Source organism: Microtus ochrogaster, linkage group LG8 (assembly GCF_000317375.1).
Source record: "Microtus ochrogaster isolate Prairie Vole_2 linkage group LG8, MicOch1.0, whole genome shotgun sequence".
NCBI lineage: Eukaryota > Metazoa > Chordata > Mammalia > Rodentia > Cricetidae > Microtus > Microtus ochrogaster.
In genome coordinates, this window is record NC_022033.1 from 15,049,198 (window position 1) to 15,064,809 (window position 15,612).

A 15,612-nucleotide genomic window follows, 5' to 3' on the forward strand; every position below is an offset into this window, starting at 1 on the left:
TCACCATAGCTGCCCCTGTCTGTGGGAGGGAGGGGACATAGGCAGGGTGCTCACCATAGCTGCCCCTGTCTGTGGGAGGGAAGGACATAGGCAGGGAGTTCACCATAGCTGTCCCTGTCTGTGGAAGGGAAGGACATAGGCAGGGCGTTCACCATAGCTGCCCCTGTCTGTGGGAGGGAGGGGACATAGGCAGGGCACTCCTCATAACTGTCCCTGTCTGTGGGAGGGAAGGACATAGGCAGGGCGTTCACCATAGCTGTCCCTGTCTGTGGGAGGGACATAGACAGGGCTCTCACCATAAGCTTCTTCTGCTTGGAAAGGTAGGGCTCAGAGAGCTGTGGTTCCTCCTCATGGTCCAGTTTCATGAGGTCTGTGGTGGCATTGGCTAAATGTCCTGGAACAGAACAGAAAAGGTCCCGTCTCCCTTCCCACATGACCAGGAGAGGGCCACCTCCCCGGGGTACAAGGGGCCAGTAAACCTTGCTATAGAGGACACTGTAGCTTTGAGGAGGAAGGGGAGGAGGAAGGGGAGGAGGAAGGGGAGGAGGAAGATGAGGAGGAGAAAGAGGAGCATGAGCAGGAGGAGGAGAGAAGGAGAAGGAAGAAGAGGAGGAAGAGGAGGAGGTGATGCTGGAGATGTGTAAAACCTGAAACCCAGAGTTGTTCATCTTCCCAGAATTCCCTCCCCGAAATGAAGCCAACCCTGCCTGAAGGTGTCCTCAGAGCCCCTCTCCTCAAATCAGGTCCTGTAGGCTTTTCCTACAGCACCCTCACATTTACACGCCTCGTTCAGAGCTCCGCATTTACATGCTTCGTTCAGAGCTCCGCATTTACATGCTTCGTTCAGACCTCCGCATTTACACGCCTCGTTCAGAGCTCCGCATTTACACGCCCCATTCAGATCTCCATCTCTCAGCGGACACCTGTAGTCTCTTGCTTGGGTGAGTTTCACAGGGTTTCCTATGTAGCCCTTGCTGACCTAGAACTTGCTGTAGAGACCAGGCTAGCCTCAAGCCTGTGGTGATCCTCCTGCCTCTGTCTTCTAAGCGCTGGACTAGAGGTTTGCATCACCCCAACCTTCTTGCTGTCATCCCACCTCTTCCCAAGGGCTTCTGTGCATACATCCTGCCCCTGCCCCCGTCTACAGCTCATCCTGGGCCCCTCTGGGTAATGTCTCAGCTCTCAGCTTGCCTCAGGAACCCTGGGATCCAGCTCTCTCTCAGCTGCTCTGTCTCTCACTGAGCTGCCTCCATAACCCTGTCCCCGCAGGGTACATCTCAGTCACTCAGATCACTTCCTATGCATCAGGCCACTCCAAACCTCTTAGCCCACATCCCATTTTCTGGAACAACCACATTCTCTATTCTCTTTCTTTTCCTATAATTTATTTATTTTGAGATATGTATATATATATATATATATATATATATATATATATATATATATATATATATATATATATATATATATATATATATATATATATGAGTGTTTCACCTGAATGTGTCTGTGCACATGTGTAATACTCTAAGAGTCCTGAAGAGGGTTGGAACTGGAGTTACCATTTCAGTTGCCATGTGGGTCCCTTGCAAAAGCAACCCGTGCTCTTACCTGCTGAGCCATCTCTCCAAACCCCATGCCCTCTAATTTTGAAAGTCTCTCTCCTGATCTAGCTGACCTATGAGCCTATGACCTTCTATGAAGCACCCCCTTGTCATTCAGGTCTGACCTCAGAGCCTTTGTTCCAGCCTACCCTCTGGCAGACTTCCACCAGGAGATGCAAACCTACCAACTGGAGTTGCCACAGCACAGCCTGCTCATCTGTGGCTTCCGCGAAAAGCGTCCCTCGCACAGCGCAGTGCACAAGTCGAATTGTTTGCCAGGTGTGGTAATTTGATGTTGGTGTGCTTATCTACCTCAGGGCCTCTGGGCTCAGGCTGTAGCTAGATAAGACTCACCTCTATTCTCTGAAAGCCTAGCACAGGCCTGGCCCTGAGCAGGGTTCACTGAGTGTTGAAGAAAGGAAACGGTGGTCAAGAGTGTGAGAAGCTGCAGCTGTCAGGTATCTGTGCTCTAGGGTCACCTACCTCCTACCATGGCCTGATGCAGTCCCAGTAAACACTGCGAGCTCTTCCAGCTCTAGGCTATATTAACACTCCCCAATGCTTTCTGAATGTGAAGGTCAAGGCAGTCTCTCTCTCCGTGGCTGCCCTTGGGCCTGTCTTTAGACTACGGGGAAGACCTTGGAACACGTCCGCAGTCACTGCAGGCTGACTTTGCTCCTCTGCACTCTTTGAGGTTTCCCTTTTCCCCCTCCCTGTGGGATCCCAGTGCTTCCTCAAAGGGATAAACACTGGGCCCACTCTGAACCCTGCTGCCTTCCAGGTTCCATGACATGGCTCAGGACAAGATGGGGGCAGTGCCCACAGTTCACCAGGCCACTCACTTGAATGCTCGCCAGGGCCTCACATCTCCTCTCTCAGGACTCCATCTCTGGGAAGTGCAGAGCTGCTCATGCCAAGGCCCATAGCTGTTTCTCCCTGAAATGAGCCCCTCCTCCAAGCCTGCTCCTCAGAGTCACATGAGACCCTGCCCTGCCCCATGCGCCAGCCTGCCCTACCACCCTACCTTTGCCTCTCCACACGCCGCCCCTGTCCTACCCCACACCCTGACATGATCTTCCCCCTCCTTTTCCCGCTCATTTTTGGATGTTGCCACAATTCCAGGTCCGAGGACCAACATCTTCTGTGACCCTGGGACCTCTGTGTTGTCTTGATCCTAATATTGAAACCACATTTAAAGTTTTTTTTTTAACTAATTGATTTGTGTACAGGTTATACAGACAGGTTATAAACTCAAGCAAGGGTAAAAGATGTGCAATCAATGTAAACCTCTATTCAGGTGTGGCGATGGAACACGTCTGTAATCCAAGCTCTTGGAGGCAGGAGGATCAGAAGTTCAAGGTCATCCTCAGCTACGTTGTGAGTTTGAGGTCATATTGGGCTACATGAGACTGTCTCAAAAACCCCCAAACAAAACCAACCCATAATTATTTCTCTATCTCCAGACTCTCAGCTCTGCTCGCTGGAGACTAGCACTACTGTAGAAACATCCCTTGCACCAAGAACCCAGGGGCATCCTTTAGTACTTGCTAGAGCAGATGGCACGCTACGTGTTTGGTCCTCTCCTCTTTTTGCCACTCATTAGCATATTTTTAGAACATTCCATGTGCCTATTATTTTTCAGTGTAACAGCATCATGCTGAATTTACTCCACCTCCAATTCATAGACACCAAAGTTGTTTCCAATGATGGTTCTCACTACGCTGTGGTGAGAAATTTGTATACACTTCATGGTGTTCAAGTGTTGCTTTGGGGTAATCTTCAAGGCATGAACCTTTTTGGCATTTGGTACTGAGTGCCCTCACCGCCCTCCAACGCTGGCTGTCCAAGTCTCCTTAGCTTGCACTGTCATTACCTGACCTTGTCTTTGCTCCCAGAAACTGTCACCCTGAGGTGGCAGAAGCTGTGTTTATCCTTATCTGTTGGCATCCCCACCCAGGACGCCATTGAAATTGCTGACTGAATACAGGGGCAGGGGGTGGGGGGGTGGGTAACAGCATAGAGATAACTCCCGAGTCTTCCTCAAGAGTTCACAACCTGATCCTTCCCCACCTTTGCATGATGGTGGGACAGAGGAGGATGGGAAGGGAAAGGAAGTGACCACTTACTGAGCATCTAGGATTTATTAGAAACGGTCATGGCTCCTCTGCCTTCAGGGCCACCAAACGCTCTAGCAGAGTCTAGATGCTAATCCCCATGAGTAAACTATTGATGGGTTATCTGACTGGATCTAATTTCATTTGTTTGATTATGGGTAGGCTGGTAGTTAGGAGAGTACGTGGTTGACCTTGGATCAGAAAACAGAGATCTACTGGGTGTCTTGCCATGCCTGATCAGCTTTCTGTGGGAACCTTAACCCTAATGTCACTCAGGGTCCTTGGCTATCCATGTGGGGTCCTTGACCTCAGGTGTCCACAGCTGGGACTTCCCAGGAGGTCTCCCAGGCCTGAGAGAAGAGCCACAGGTGGGCCATCTGTGCAGTTATCTGAATGGGGTGGCAGGTGGGGGTGGGGGTGCACAGGGAGGAAAGACAAGAGGGAGAGAGGGAGGGAGGGGAAGAATGACTAGCGAGACCCAGGGATGGAAGCATGAGGTGAAGAGGGGGACCTTCCTTAAGGAAAGAAGCAGAGGAATGCGAATCGACAGGGCAGCACTCACTGCGGATCTCGGCCGTGGCATACTTGGGGATCATGGAGTCCGTGGTGAGTTCTGGGTGCAGGATGCAGCCGTGGGTGTAGGCGTCCATGGGCAGTGCATCCAGCAGCTCCCGGTACTGCAGCACTCGAGCGTGTTGTGGGGTTCCCGCCTCGGGCATCAAAGCCACCACGTGCTCTGTGGATACCACCAAGGGCTGGAGCAAGGTCCATGCCAACCATAGGAACCCGGAGCCCCAAATGTCATGCTCGGAAATCCCCGACCTATCCTTCTGGGACTCAGCCACTGGCTGTGAGGAATCCTGATGACCCAGTTGCTACTCTGGGCTTCACTAGGCTGTCCCTCATGGGTCCAGCACTTCCCGGTGCCAGATAGTAGCCAAGTAGAGGAATGTGCCCAAATGCTGCCCGCTTTTCATGGCTTGAAAAGCTGGATGCTTAGAATTCAAACCTCCTCAACTTGACAAATATTATTCACATTTAGGCTTCTCTTTTGAAATGGACTCTCAGTATGTATCCCAGAGAGTTCTCTAACTGGAGATTCTCATGCCTCCGTCTCCCACAGGGCATACACATGTGCCACCATGCCCAGAAACTTTTCATTCTGTTTTTTAAAAATGTTGTTTTGAGCATCCAAACTGCCTAGGCTCCCACAAAGCCAGTACGTGCAGTAGGATCAAAAACCCATTACCAGCCGGGCGATGGTGGCGCATGCCTTTAATCCCAGCACTCGGGAGGCAGAGGCAGACGGATCTCTGTGAGTTCGAGACCAGCCTGGTCTACAGAGCTAGTTCCAGGACAGGCTCCAAAGCCACAGAGAAACCCTGTCTCGAAAAACCAAAAAAAAAAAAAAAACCCATTGCCATTGGAGGGAAATGGGAGGCGGTGGCGGGGAAGAGACAGAAATCTTTAATAAATAAATAAATTTAAAAAAATAAAAAAAAGTTGTTTTGAAATTGGATTTCCTGGTACACACCTTTAATCCCAGCACCTGGGAGGCAAAGGCAGGGAGATCTCTATGAGTTCCAGGCCAGCCTGGTCTGCATAGTGAGTTCTAGGCCAGATAGAGCCACATAGTGAGACCCTATCTCAAAAAATAAAATGTTGTTTTGAGTTGAGATGGGTCTCATGTAGTCCAGTGTTGCCTCCAACTCAGCTATGTACCTGAGCCTGGCCTTGAACTTCTGGTCCTCCAGCCTTTAACTACACCTTCTAAGTGCTTGAATTACAGGCATGTGCTACCATGTCCTACATGCAAATTCTTGTTATTAAAAATAGTACAAGCCTGGGCTCCTGGCTCACTGTCCCAGCTGCCTGAACCTCTGCCACAGGCAGCAGGCACCTGAGCCTTAGAGGCCAAAGGGAGGGAGAGGTAACGGAAGTTCTGGGGTATCTTGTGTGTATCTTCAGGGTTCCAAGTTGCCTGAGAGCATGCCAGTGGGGTTTCTGGGAGTCTGGACCTGGCTATGCTTAGAAGGTTGCAGGGTATGGGATCCTGAGAAATTTGATCCTGTCTATGGGAGCCTGAGGGAATCCTGAGGGCCAGGGCTGAACCTGAACCTGAAAGAGGTTCTGGGGAAGGAAGAGGGCAATATCCCAACTGTCCTGGGTTGTCTGGGCCATGCCCTTCCCTGGGATGCCAGGAAGAGGTGTGTGGCTCTGGGAGCATCTGATTCCCGACAGTAGCCTGTGATTTCTTGGGGGGGAACGCTGAGTCCTGCCCACGACTCAGTGGCTTGCTTAGGTTCAAAGATGGTGTCCGAGACCAAGGGACTGCTGTGGCACACCCTCTCCACACCCGTTGGATACAGCATACCTCCTGTGAAGGTGCGCTCCACGTAGTCAATGATCTGGTCATAGTCACTGATAATGTTGTCCCGGTGGATAATGACGGGCACCTCCTCACCCAGGTTGAGCCGCATAAACCAGGGCTCCTTATGCTCACTCTGCGGCAGGCTGACGTCCCTCTCTTCGCAGGCCAGGCCCTTCTCGGCGATCACCAACCGCACCTGCAGGCGCCAGGGTCAGAGCGGGGGGAAGGCGGGTGGACACAGGGGACACTCTGCCCGGGTGGGGGAGGCGTGCAGGAAAGGAGGTCAGAGGTCACACACAAGAGGGGACACTTGCTTGCAGCCCATTCTTGGGCACTTGGGTAGGGGGCTGTGGCTCAGGGTCAGGTACTTGGGAGAGAAATGAAGCCCTAGGCTGATACACAGGGCTGTGCTGCCTTGCGGCCATGGGGCTATCATGTCGGGCTGGAGTTCCAGCTGTGCAGATGTGGGCAGACTGCCTAAGCCCCTAGGGCCAAATGAAAGTATTAATAGTTCCAAGTTTGTGTCTAGCACACAGATGGTGCTCAATTCATGTTTATTGTTGCCATGATGCAGACACTCAGGGGTAGATCTGGCCTGGAAATTCACAGAAATTCCAAGTGCCATTATAACCAAGAGCTAAATGTCTCAGTTGATCTGGGGAACAAAGCGAGGTAGAAGAAAATGTGCCCACATCCACACCGTCAGACACCGTCCCATCTCCATTGCCTGGTGGCATATTGGCAACAATAACCAGAAAGGGCAGAACAAGGGGGCAGTTAAAACCACAGGAGGGTCAGCATCGTGACCCACGTTACACGGTCACTTAATAGCCAGCTTATAAATTGGATGTAATGGCTCTGGACCAGGGCCCTCTTTCTGAAGATTTCCTCTGGGGAGTTGATGGGGCTAACCTATCTTGAATCTTCCCTTATGTCTCTAGGGGGCCAGTGTGGCTGGGTACTGGAAGATGTCTGAAGCTCTTGTAGCCCAGGTGCCCTCACATGTGGGCTGAGACTCAGAAGGAAGATGGTCTTGTCCAACATCGTTGGAAAGGGGATGGTAGCAATCCACTCCTGCCCTCCCATCTTTTGGTTCCAGTCCAGGGCCAGGAGGCTACCCCCAAGAGAGGCAGAGGCCATTCATCTCCACCCCACCAGAGACAATAAGTCCTGGGCCAAGCACCCCCACCCCTCCGAGCCTCCAGGTATTAGAAGAGTGGCCCAGAGGCAGAATCACAGACTCGCTGTGTCTGTTTCTACCCAGAAGGAGGCTTACTCCTGGGAGTCTCCTACTGTGTTCCATCAGAGGGCTGTGGGAGGAGCGAAGGCTCCATCCTGTATGATGCTCTAGTGCACTGTAGACGATGTGTCTTAGAAACTGGAATTAGACCAGGTATTCTGGCTAGTGTTTGTCTATTGGACAGAAACTCGAGTCATTTGGGAAGGGGAACTCTCAATTGAGAATCAGAGAATATGCCTCCGTAAGAACCGGCTGTAGGCAAGTCTATAGCGCATTTTCTTGATTATGATTGGGGGGAGGGGGACCCACATCCCTGTGATACCCTGGCCAGGTGATCTGGATGGTATAAGAAAGCAGGTCGAGCAAGTCATGGGGAGCAAGCCAGTAAGCAGCTCCCCTCTACGGCCTCTGCTCCAGGCCTTGCCTCTAAGGTGCCTCCTTGCTTGCGTTCCTGCCCTGACTTCCGTCAGTGAGGGACTGGCTGTTACCTGAGAGTTGTAAAGCTGGAATAAACCCTGTCCTCCCAGTTGCTTTTGGTCAATTCTGTTTTCATCACAGCAACAGAAAACGAGGACGCCAGGTTTGGGAGACAGACAGACTTGGGACTGAAGCCTCGCCCTGTTGGACGCTTGTGGGATTTGACCACTCTGATCTCTGTGTAGCCCTGGCTGTCCTGGAACTTGCTCTATAGACTGGGCTGGCCTTGAACTCATGGAGATCTGAACCTCTGCCTCCTTGGGATTAAAGGTGTGCACCACCACCACCACCCAGCTGGCCACTCATCTCTGATAGGGTATAGTTTGGTGAGGGTATAGTCTGTAAGGTGTGGACAGAATCCTAACACAGTTAATTCATGGTCTTAATACGGACACACACATACCACACATGCACACGCACATACACACACTGCACACACACACCACACACATGCACATGCACATACACAGCGTGTGCGTGCGCACATACACTGCACCCCCACTTGGTATCCTGGAGCCCTTCATGGCCCACACTCACAGCTGTGTGGATACCCTTCCTTCCATCTGGTGGCTGTGCAAAGAGAGAGGCGATTTGCCCTTGAACTTTCACCACTCACCACCCCTTCATTTGCTCCATTGGCCCCAAGCTACTTCTATAAGGGGTGGCTGCCTTCTAGAACTGAGTTAGACATAGGGATCCAGTTCATCTTCCTGGCTCTGCTGGGTGGCCTCAGCCGTCACTGACCCTTTCTGGGCCCCCTTCCCCCCTTCTTTTTTCCCCCCTCCCACCACCTCCCTCTGGGGTAATGGGAGGGGTTTCGGGTTCTGCAGGAGGAACCATTGCAGAGAGAACAGCCCAGGGCAGCATCTGTTTGTTCAAGGCGTGTGGGTGTGCAAGTACGAGTGGGCAGCTGTGTGTGCATGTGTATAGTGTGCTTGTGTGAATGGTAAGGAAGTGTGTGTACTGGGCCTGGTAGTGTGTGTGTGTGTTCATGGGCAGGGTGTGTGTATGAGCCCATGTGTGTCTGGCGGGGGAGGGGATGCTGTACTGTGTAGAAGCCCCTAACCATTGAGGTAGAGCTGGGCAAGAGCAAATACCTGCTCTTCCTATGTATCCCAGTGACCTTCAGCTCTGCCAAGCTGGGGAGGGAGTCTCTGGTTAACCTGGGACTTTCCAGTGACTGGAAAGAAGCCCAAACCAGGCCTTTATCCTTGCCCTTGGCCTTCTGCCCTGTCAGGGCACCTTTCCCCAGAAGCTACACTCTGGGCTGTGCCCTGAGGCTCCCTTGAGGGAGTCAGGTATGAGCTTCTGCCTTGGACTATCTTTAGTGACACGGGAGCCCTGCTCTGAGCTGCCTCGGGTCACTCTGGCAGACGGCCGAGGAGACTTTCACCTTTAGCGGAGCTGAAGGCCAGAGTCGTGTGCCATCCTGCAGGGGAGGGAACCCAGGCCCAAGGGAAGGGCACAAAGCCACCACAGCCATTTGTCACTCAGTTTCCTGGAAACTTGGGTAGAGACCCAGGGGGTCACCACTCTGTATGACCATCTCTGGGGAAGCTATCTCCTTTGTGGATACCTGGAAAGTTTCCTGGTGCTATTGGGGTGGCTCAGAGTGGGCAGTCATTGCGGTGTCTCACAGTGGGTGGTTGTGATGATCTGGGTTAGCTTTTCTACCCAGTAATACAGTTGCTGTGTGACTTTGTGAAAGCCACTCAGAGTCTCTGAGGCTTATTTATATTTCCAATGTCCCCTCCCTTTAAAACTAGTTATGAACAGCTGCCAGCTTACCGAAGTAAATACTTAATTTATTTTGAGACAAGGTCTCTAGCCCAGGCTGGCATCTACCTCCTTAGATAGCCAAGGATGACCTTGAACTTCTACCCTCAGTGCTGGGGTTATGGGCGTGTACCACTGTACTACATCAGACACCAATGGCTTCCAAACTCATCACTTTCCAACACTGTTCATTGAGCACCCACGAGGCAGGCCTTGCGCTGAGAGCTGGATTCCCTGTGGTGAACGTAACAGACCCCTGTTCTGCTATGATGCTCCTGCAGGACAGATGAAGGGAAGATGCTAAGACACCAGGGCAGTGCCACAGGTACAGCTTCCAACAGGACGGTGTGTTCGGCAGGCCTATGAGGATGGAGCATCTCAACAAAACTCCAACAGGGTAATGGGATGGTCCACACGAGGTCCTGGGAAAGGGAGCTCTGCAGGAAGAGCAGCCATCATAGAGGAGGAAGCTGGGCCATAGGGACATATCTGAATCAATGGGAAGCCAGTCTGCATGGGTAAGGACCAGGAATCCAGTATAGGAGGGATTAGGTACTGGGGGCTTAATGAAGACTCCCAGACTCAGGTGGGGGGCATGTGCAAATAAATACGGGGAGTCCATGAAGACAGGAATGACATCTCTTTTTAGTGATGGAAAATACCTGGCTGCTGTCCTCTCTTCAAGGATGTGAGCATAAAGTCTGGTGTGGGCGTGGCTTCACAGTTGTGGTTACTCAAACTATGTATATACTCACTGGGACTTGAACACGACCTGCAGCCAGATCGTGTTAGATCGTGGGCTAGTGCAGAAAGACACGTCATTACATAGAACAGTGGTATTAAAATATTTCCAGAGCTGACCTTGAAAATGCCTGGTTCACGTCTGCTCTAATAACTGCAGTGTGGCACATCATTCAGCTGAAAACCCTATGCTGAGAAGGGCCCGTGGGCTTTCTGTAACTTCCTCCTCCTGACTCTCCACCAGGTTAGGACCCTTGGGGCCATTGTGAGGATACCGGGTCTCTCCTGGAGGGAGTAGGGTGCTATTGCGGGTGCCGGAGCAGGAGTGTGCTGAGCATGCAACAGGAGGGTTGGTAGGGAGTGCCCAGGAGTTAGTTGCCCCTTATAGTTCTTGCCTGGTGTCAGGACTGGTTCCTGCCAGACCTAAGACTTCTAACCTTGGGAGCTGAAGGCTGGGATACAGGCTTTTTTTGAGACAAGGTTTCACTGTGTATCCCTGGCTGTCCTGGAACTCATGCTGTAGACCAGGCTGACCTCAAGCTCAGAGATCTGCCTACTTCTGTCTCCCGAGTGCAGGGATTAGAGGCATGTGCCACCACCACCTGGAGATACAGGTTTGTTATGGGTGCAGGCAGGACAGTGGCAGGACCCATGAAGATGGAGAGGAGGAATCTTGAATCAGGTATGTTGTAGGGGGCCAGAATGGCTTGAGATGCACTTTCATAGAAACAGTAAAATCATCACCAGGCCACTCTCTTACTCCCTTCTGCTGTGCCAGGTGCGGTACTGAGAGCCTTTTGTGAACTAAGCCACTTGCTTCCTACAGATACTCAGGGATGTGGTACTAGTACCCATGAATAACCCAGCACTGTAATATACAAACTTTACAAAAGGAAACAAGTCTAGAGACTATGAGTGACCTGGCAAAGCTTCTCTGTAGCAAGTAGCTTAGTTCTTAAAAAAGAAAAAAATGGCAGGTATAAGGACAGTGTGATTTGTGTACACGTGTGTGTGTGTGTGTGTGTGTGTGTGTGTGTGTGTGTGTGTAGAAGACAGAGGCTATTGAGGAGGGAAAGGCTATTCTTTCTGCATGGGAAAAGAGGGATCTGGCAGGTTGTAGCTTCTACTTTTTTTTTTCCTATTGAGGAAACTGAGGACCAGAGAGGACCAAGAGCATTTCCAGTTAGTGAAACTGTGGTCCTCTGACTCCCTGATTTTTGCCCCTCTCAGCCTCCCTCCTGTTTTGCCAGGCAGAGGAAGCTGGAGAAGGAGCATCCTTAGGAGACATGCCCACATTCCCCATATGCAGTCACAGCTTCTCCCAAGCCCCTTGGCCTCCAACCATCACTCACGACGGTGCCTGAATATTCCCTGTCGGCGTGCAGCTGTGTAAGGCAGGCGCTCCATGTGCGACCATGCATAACATCGTTCAGTCCTCAAACCCTCATACAGAGGTGCTATCGTTGCCCGCAGAAGATCAAACAAATTGAAACCCAGAGAGGTTATGACACCCACAGGGCCATGTGGCTGAGGGGTACAAGGACCTCGAATCTGGCATGGCAGTCAAGGATGACAAAATCCTTGGCACATGCTATCTAGGTGATGCCCAGAAGTCCATGCACTGCCCCTCTCTTTTTTTTTTTCAAGATAGGGTTTCTCTGTAGCTTTGGTGCCTGTCCTAGAACTAGCTCTTGTAGCTCAGGCTGGCCTCGAACTAGAGATCCTCCTGCCTCTGCCTCCTTCAGCAAATCCTATCGGCATGCGCCACCACAAGTGGCCTGCCCCCTTTCAATGACTTTTACTCCCAGTTTACCAAATGCATAACTGAGACAGCAGAGGCAAAGTAATGCATACTAATTATCCTGCTAGTCATGGGCAGTCCAGCTGCCTGGCCCAGAGTCTATGCTTCCGGCTCCTACATGGTCTTGTTGCCCTTGGCATTTGCTACAGTCCACAGTGCCCACAGGGGTTGCGATCACTCTCTGAAGTAGGCCATTTCTGCAAGTAACAGCTCGGTACCCCCAAGGACAGCTTGCCCAGAGGCACCTGTGAGGAGAGTCTGTTGCAAGCATGGCTTCAGGGCCAAAGGGATCCTCCTTCTGAGTTCCTACTGCACACCGGACCCTTAACACACACTTGTGCCCTGGAAATCCTCCAGGAAATCTACGGGAGCTAGAGAGAGGGTACTGCTTGCAGGTGAGGGTGTTGGATCACAGTCAGGGGAAGTGACTTGCCCAGAGTCACTCAGTGGGTGAGCGGCTGAGAGATGAACCAGCGTATGACTGTCAAGCCCATCCTCTTCCTGTGTGCTGCTTTCACGCTGCGATGCCTCTACCCTGGCAAAGGAGGGGGATGCCTAGGCTAGCTTGAAAGACACTTAGCCTAAAGGAATGCTGATGTGAACAGTCCCTTCCCTAATTGCAGCCCACCTATGCCCTGTGCTCAGTCCTGAATAGTGAGGGAAGAGAGGGAAGACCCTCTCAAGGAGCAGAAGGGGGATGCTTCTCCTTGCTCCACATTGTGTCCCAGTCATCAAGGCCTGCTTCCTGGAGGTCTGACTTGGGGAGGTTCTGGGATCTGGAGGTCAGTCTGACCTGTCTCCCAATCCCCAGTGCCGTCTACAACCAGGACATGCTCAGCAAGCAAGTAGGTGCTCGGTAAGCACATACAAAATGCATGGACAGGTCTTGCAATGACCTTGGCTAACTTTGACTTTTCTTTATCTAGTATTATTTTATTTTTCTTCCATGTCCAGAGCCTCATGCCTGCTAAGCACAAGCCCTGCCACGGAGCTGACCCCCATCTCATTTCCTTGCACTTTCATGAATCCTCTCAGCCTTATTAGCAGAGCCTGCATCCCTCCCCAGACAGCAACGTCAACACTGTGCAGTCTTACTTCATCTTCACAGTAGCCCTCTGCAGAAGCGGCCACGCGCATCCCATTTTACAGATCAGAACACTGAGTATTTGGAGAGGCAAACAGGGGCATTCAAAGTCCATGGTGGGCCAGCAAAGAAGATCGCTTTCTCACTAGACTCTGCCTGGCCTCAGACTCTAAACTGAGTGACCAAGCAGTGATGAGTGGCCCAATCTTCTCAGCATCACCTCTGTGGGCCTCTAGACCAACCAAGCCATAGGGGCCAGAATCAAGCAGGCTATGTCTTACCAGGATCACGAAGTGACTTCAAGGCTCAGTGGGGTGTGAGTAGAGCCAGCCCGGAATACTGTTGTGTCACCCCTTAAACAGCCCTACCAGCAACTCTACCGAGGGGCTAAAGTTCCTGGTGGCCATCATTACCGCTATCACTATCCCATTTTCCAGGTTATAAAACTGAGTCTGGGCCAAAACACAAATCCAAGTCTTGTTTCCAAAGCACTTATCTTCAGCAACCCCCCAACCCCGTGTTTAAAATAAACGTATGGAATGAGAGGAGAGGGAAGAGCTGGGTAGTCAGATTACAGCTCTACCTTGGCCCTAGCGGGACCCTGCTCTGGGCTCTGGCCATGGTGCTGAACCCACAGGCTACAGGCTGTACTGCTACTTAGGGTGAAGAACTGAGTCCCCGGGAGGCAGCTGGGACTCCATGTCTGGTCTCACTCCCACAAAGCGGGAAACCCAATGATAGCACTAGGGTGTACTTTCGACTGCTCCGACCTCAGCAAGTCGGGAAAGGGTCGAAGGAACTGGAGTCAGTCTGTGCCTTTAAGAGCAAAACACAGGTCTGATGGGCAAGCCAGCTGCTCTGAGGAGATGGATTAACTCCTTCCTTCTCAGCTCAAGAGAAAAGGGTGACGGTCTAGGGACAGACTTTCCTAGCCTCAGACTGAAGAAGACCCCCGCCAGAACCGAGGGCCTGGGAGCTATGCGCTGGGGGCTCACGGCGTCTGGAACAGAGGGTGGGAGAGAAGGCTGGCCCAAAGTGAGGCTGCCTCGGTTCAGCCCCATCAGGCCGTCTGCCGGCAGGGCTGGTCTGTCCCCGGCCTTTGTCTCTGTTTAGGTGTCCCCAGGAGGGAACGAGGCCCAAGGAGATGCTCCTGGAATTGGGGCTGGGCTCTGCGGCCGGGCAGGACAGTCCCCCGTGCCACCTGCCCCTCGCGGCGGTCCCCTCCCAGCCTCCAGTCCGCACCCTGCTCCCCCTCTACCTTCTGCGAACTGAAGGACTGGGTCCAGTGGTACAGAACCAGGCTCTCCTTGGGCCAATGGGCGGGGCTGGACGCCTCGGGTGCGTCGGGGGCCTCCACCGGCTTGGCTGCATCGCTTTCCAGGGCCGAGATGGGCCACCAGCTGCAGTTGGTGGGGGTCAGGTTGTTGGGGGTCGCCATGACAGCCCGCGATCGGAGGAGGAAGAAGGCGGCTCGGCGGCGGCTCGCTGGCGCCCAGCATCACATGGCCTCATCGAGCCTGCCCCTCTTCCTCCTCCCCCTCCCCGCGATGTCATTACTCACTGGGTGCAGGGGGAGGGGCAAGGGGATCCCGGGGCTCTTTCCTCCTCCTCTCAGCTGTAGGTCCTCCCCGAGGGCCCCAGGGAGGGAAGGATGCGGGAAACAGGGGCGAGTGGGCCGTACCCCCAGAGTACTCAGCTGGCCAGTCATCTGCCAAAGACCCTACCATCATAACACATCTCAATCTTGCGAAAGTGCCTCTTAGTTTAGATAAATGGCAATATAGAGGTCCATGTAACCCTTTTCACAAGTAGTGTTTGAAGATAGCTCTATTTGAAACTGCCGTTCTCTGACTTACCCCTCCTAAAGGGCTTCCAACAGCAGAAGGGATGAACTGCAATCTATTAACCACATGGTTACTTACTCTCTACCCAGACACCGCTCTAAGGGTTTTACAGTTGTCCAACCTTTTGGCCTGTTTTACAGAGGAAGAAAGGAAGGCTCCAAGAAGTGACCTTGCTCAAGGTGACTGAGCTGCTAACTGGTGGAGCAGAGATTCAAACTCGGGCTGGCTGTATGAAGGACAGGACCAACTGGTGATTTAGCAGCCCTGCAAACAGCAACTCAATCCTGTTAAAGAATCATGTTTTTCAGCTGTGTGGACGTGATGAGAAGGGAGAGGTGCCATTAGTGTCATCCTAGATCACACCTTTACCCCAGAAGATGTAGCCAGGTAGGAGTCTACTTTGTGTTTCTTTTGTGAGCATCTTGAATGTTATTTGGAACTTTCTGTAAAGTTCCTTTAGTGCACCCATGCTTCTCTTGGAGAATCTTTTATCTTTTTTTTTGAAGATTTATTTATTTATTTTTATGTGCATGGGTGTTTTTGTGTATATATATATATAT

The 15,612-nt window shown here is 52.0% G+C and overlaps 1 protein-coding gene across 1 annotated transcript in view; it reads right to left on the reverse strand.

Moving 5' to 3' along the window:
- The window catches only part of Gdap1l1 (ganglioside induced differentiation associated protein 1 like 1), a 19,123-nt gene extending 4,401 nt beyond the window's left edge, over positions 1–14,722 (reverse strand). Inside the window, exons 1-4 of the mRNA XM_026787166.1 lie at positions 14,467–14,722; positions 6,093–6,285; positions 4,281–4,454; positions 297–394 (exon numbers count right to left, since the gene is read on the reverse strand). Of these exons, the coding sequence (XP_026642967.1) occupies positions 297–394; positions 4,281–4,454; positions 6,093–6,285; positions 14,467–14,646 (645 nt within the window). The 5' untranslated portion in view covers positions 14,647–14,722. The remainder of the gene's footprint in view (positions 1–296; positions 395–4,280; positions 4,455–6,092; positions 6,286–14,466) is intronic.
- Positions 14,723–15,612: the final 890 nt, after the last annotated feature.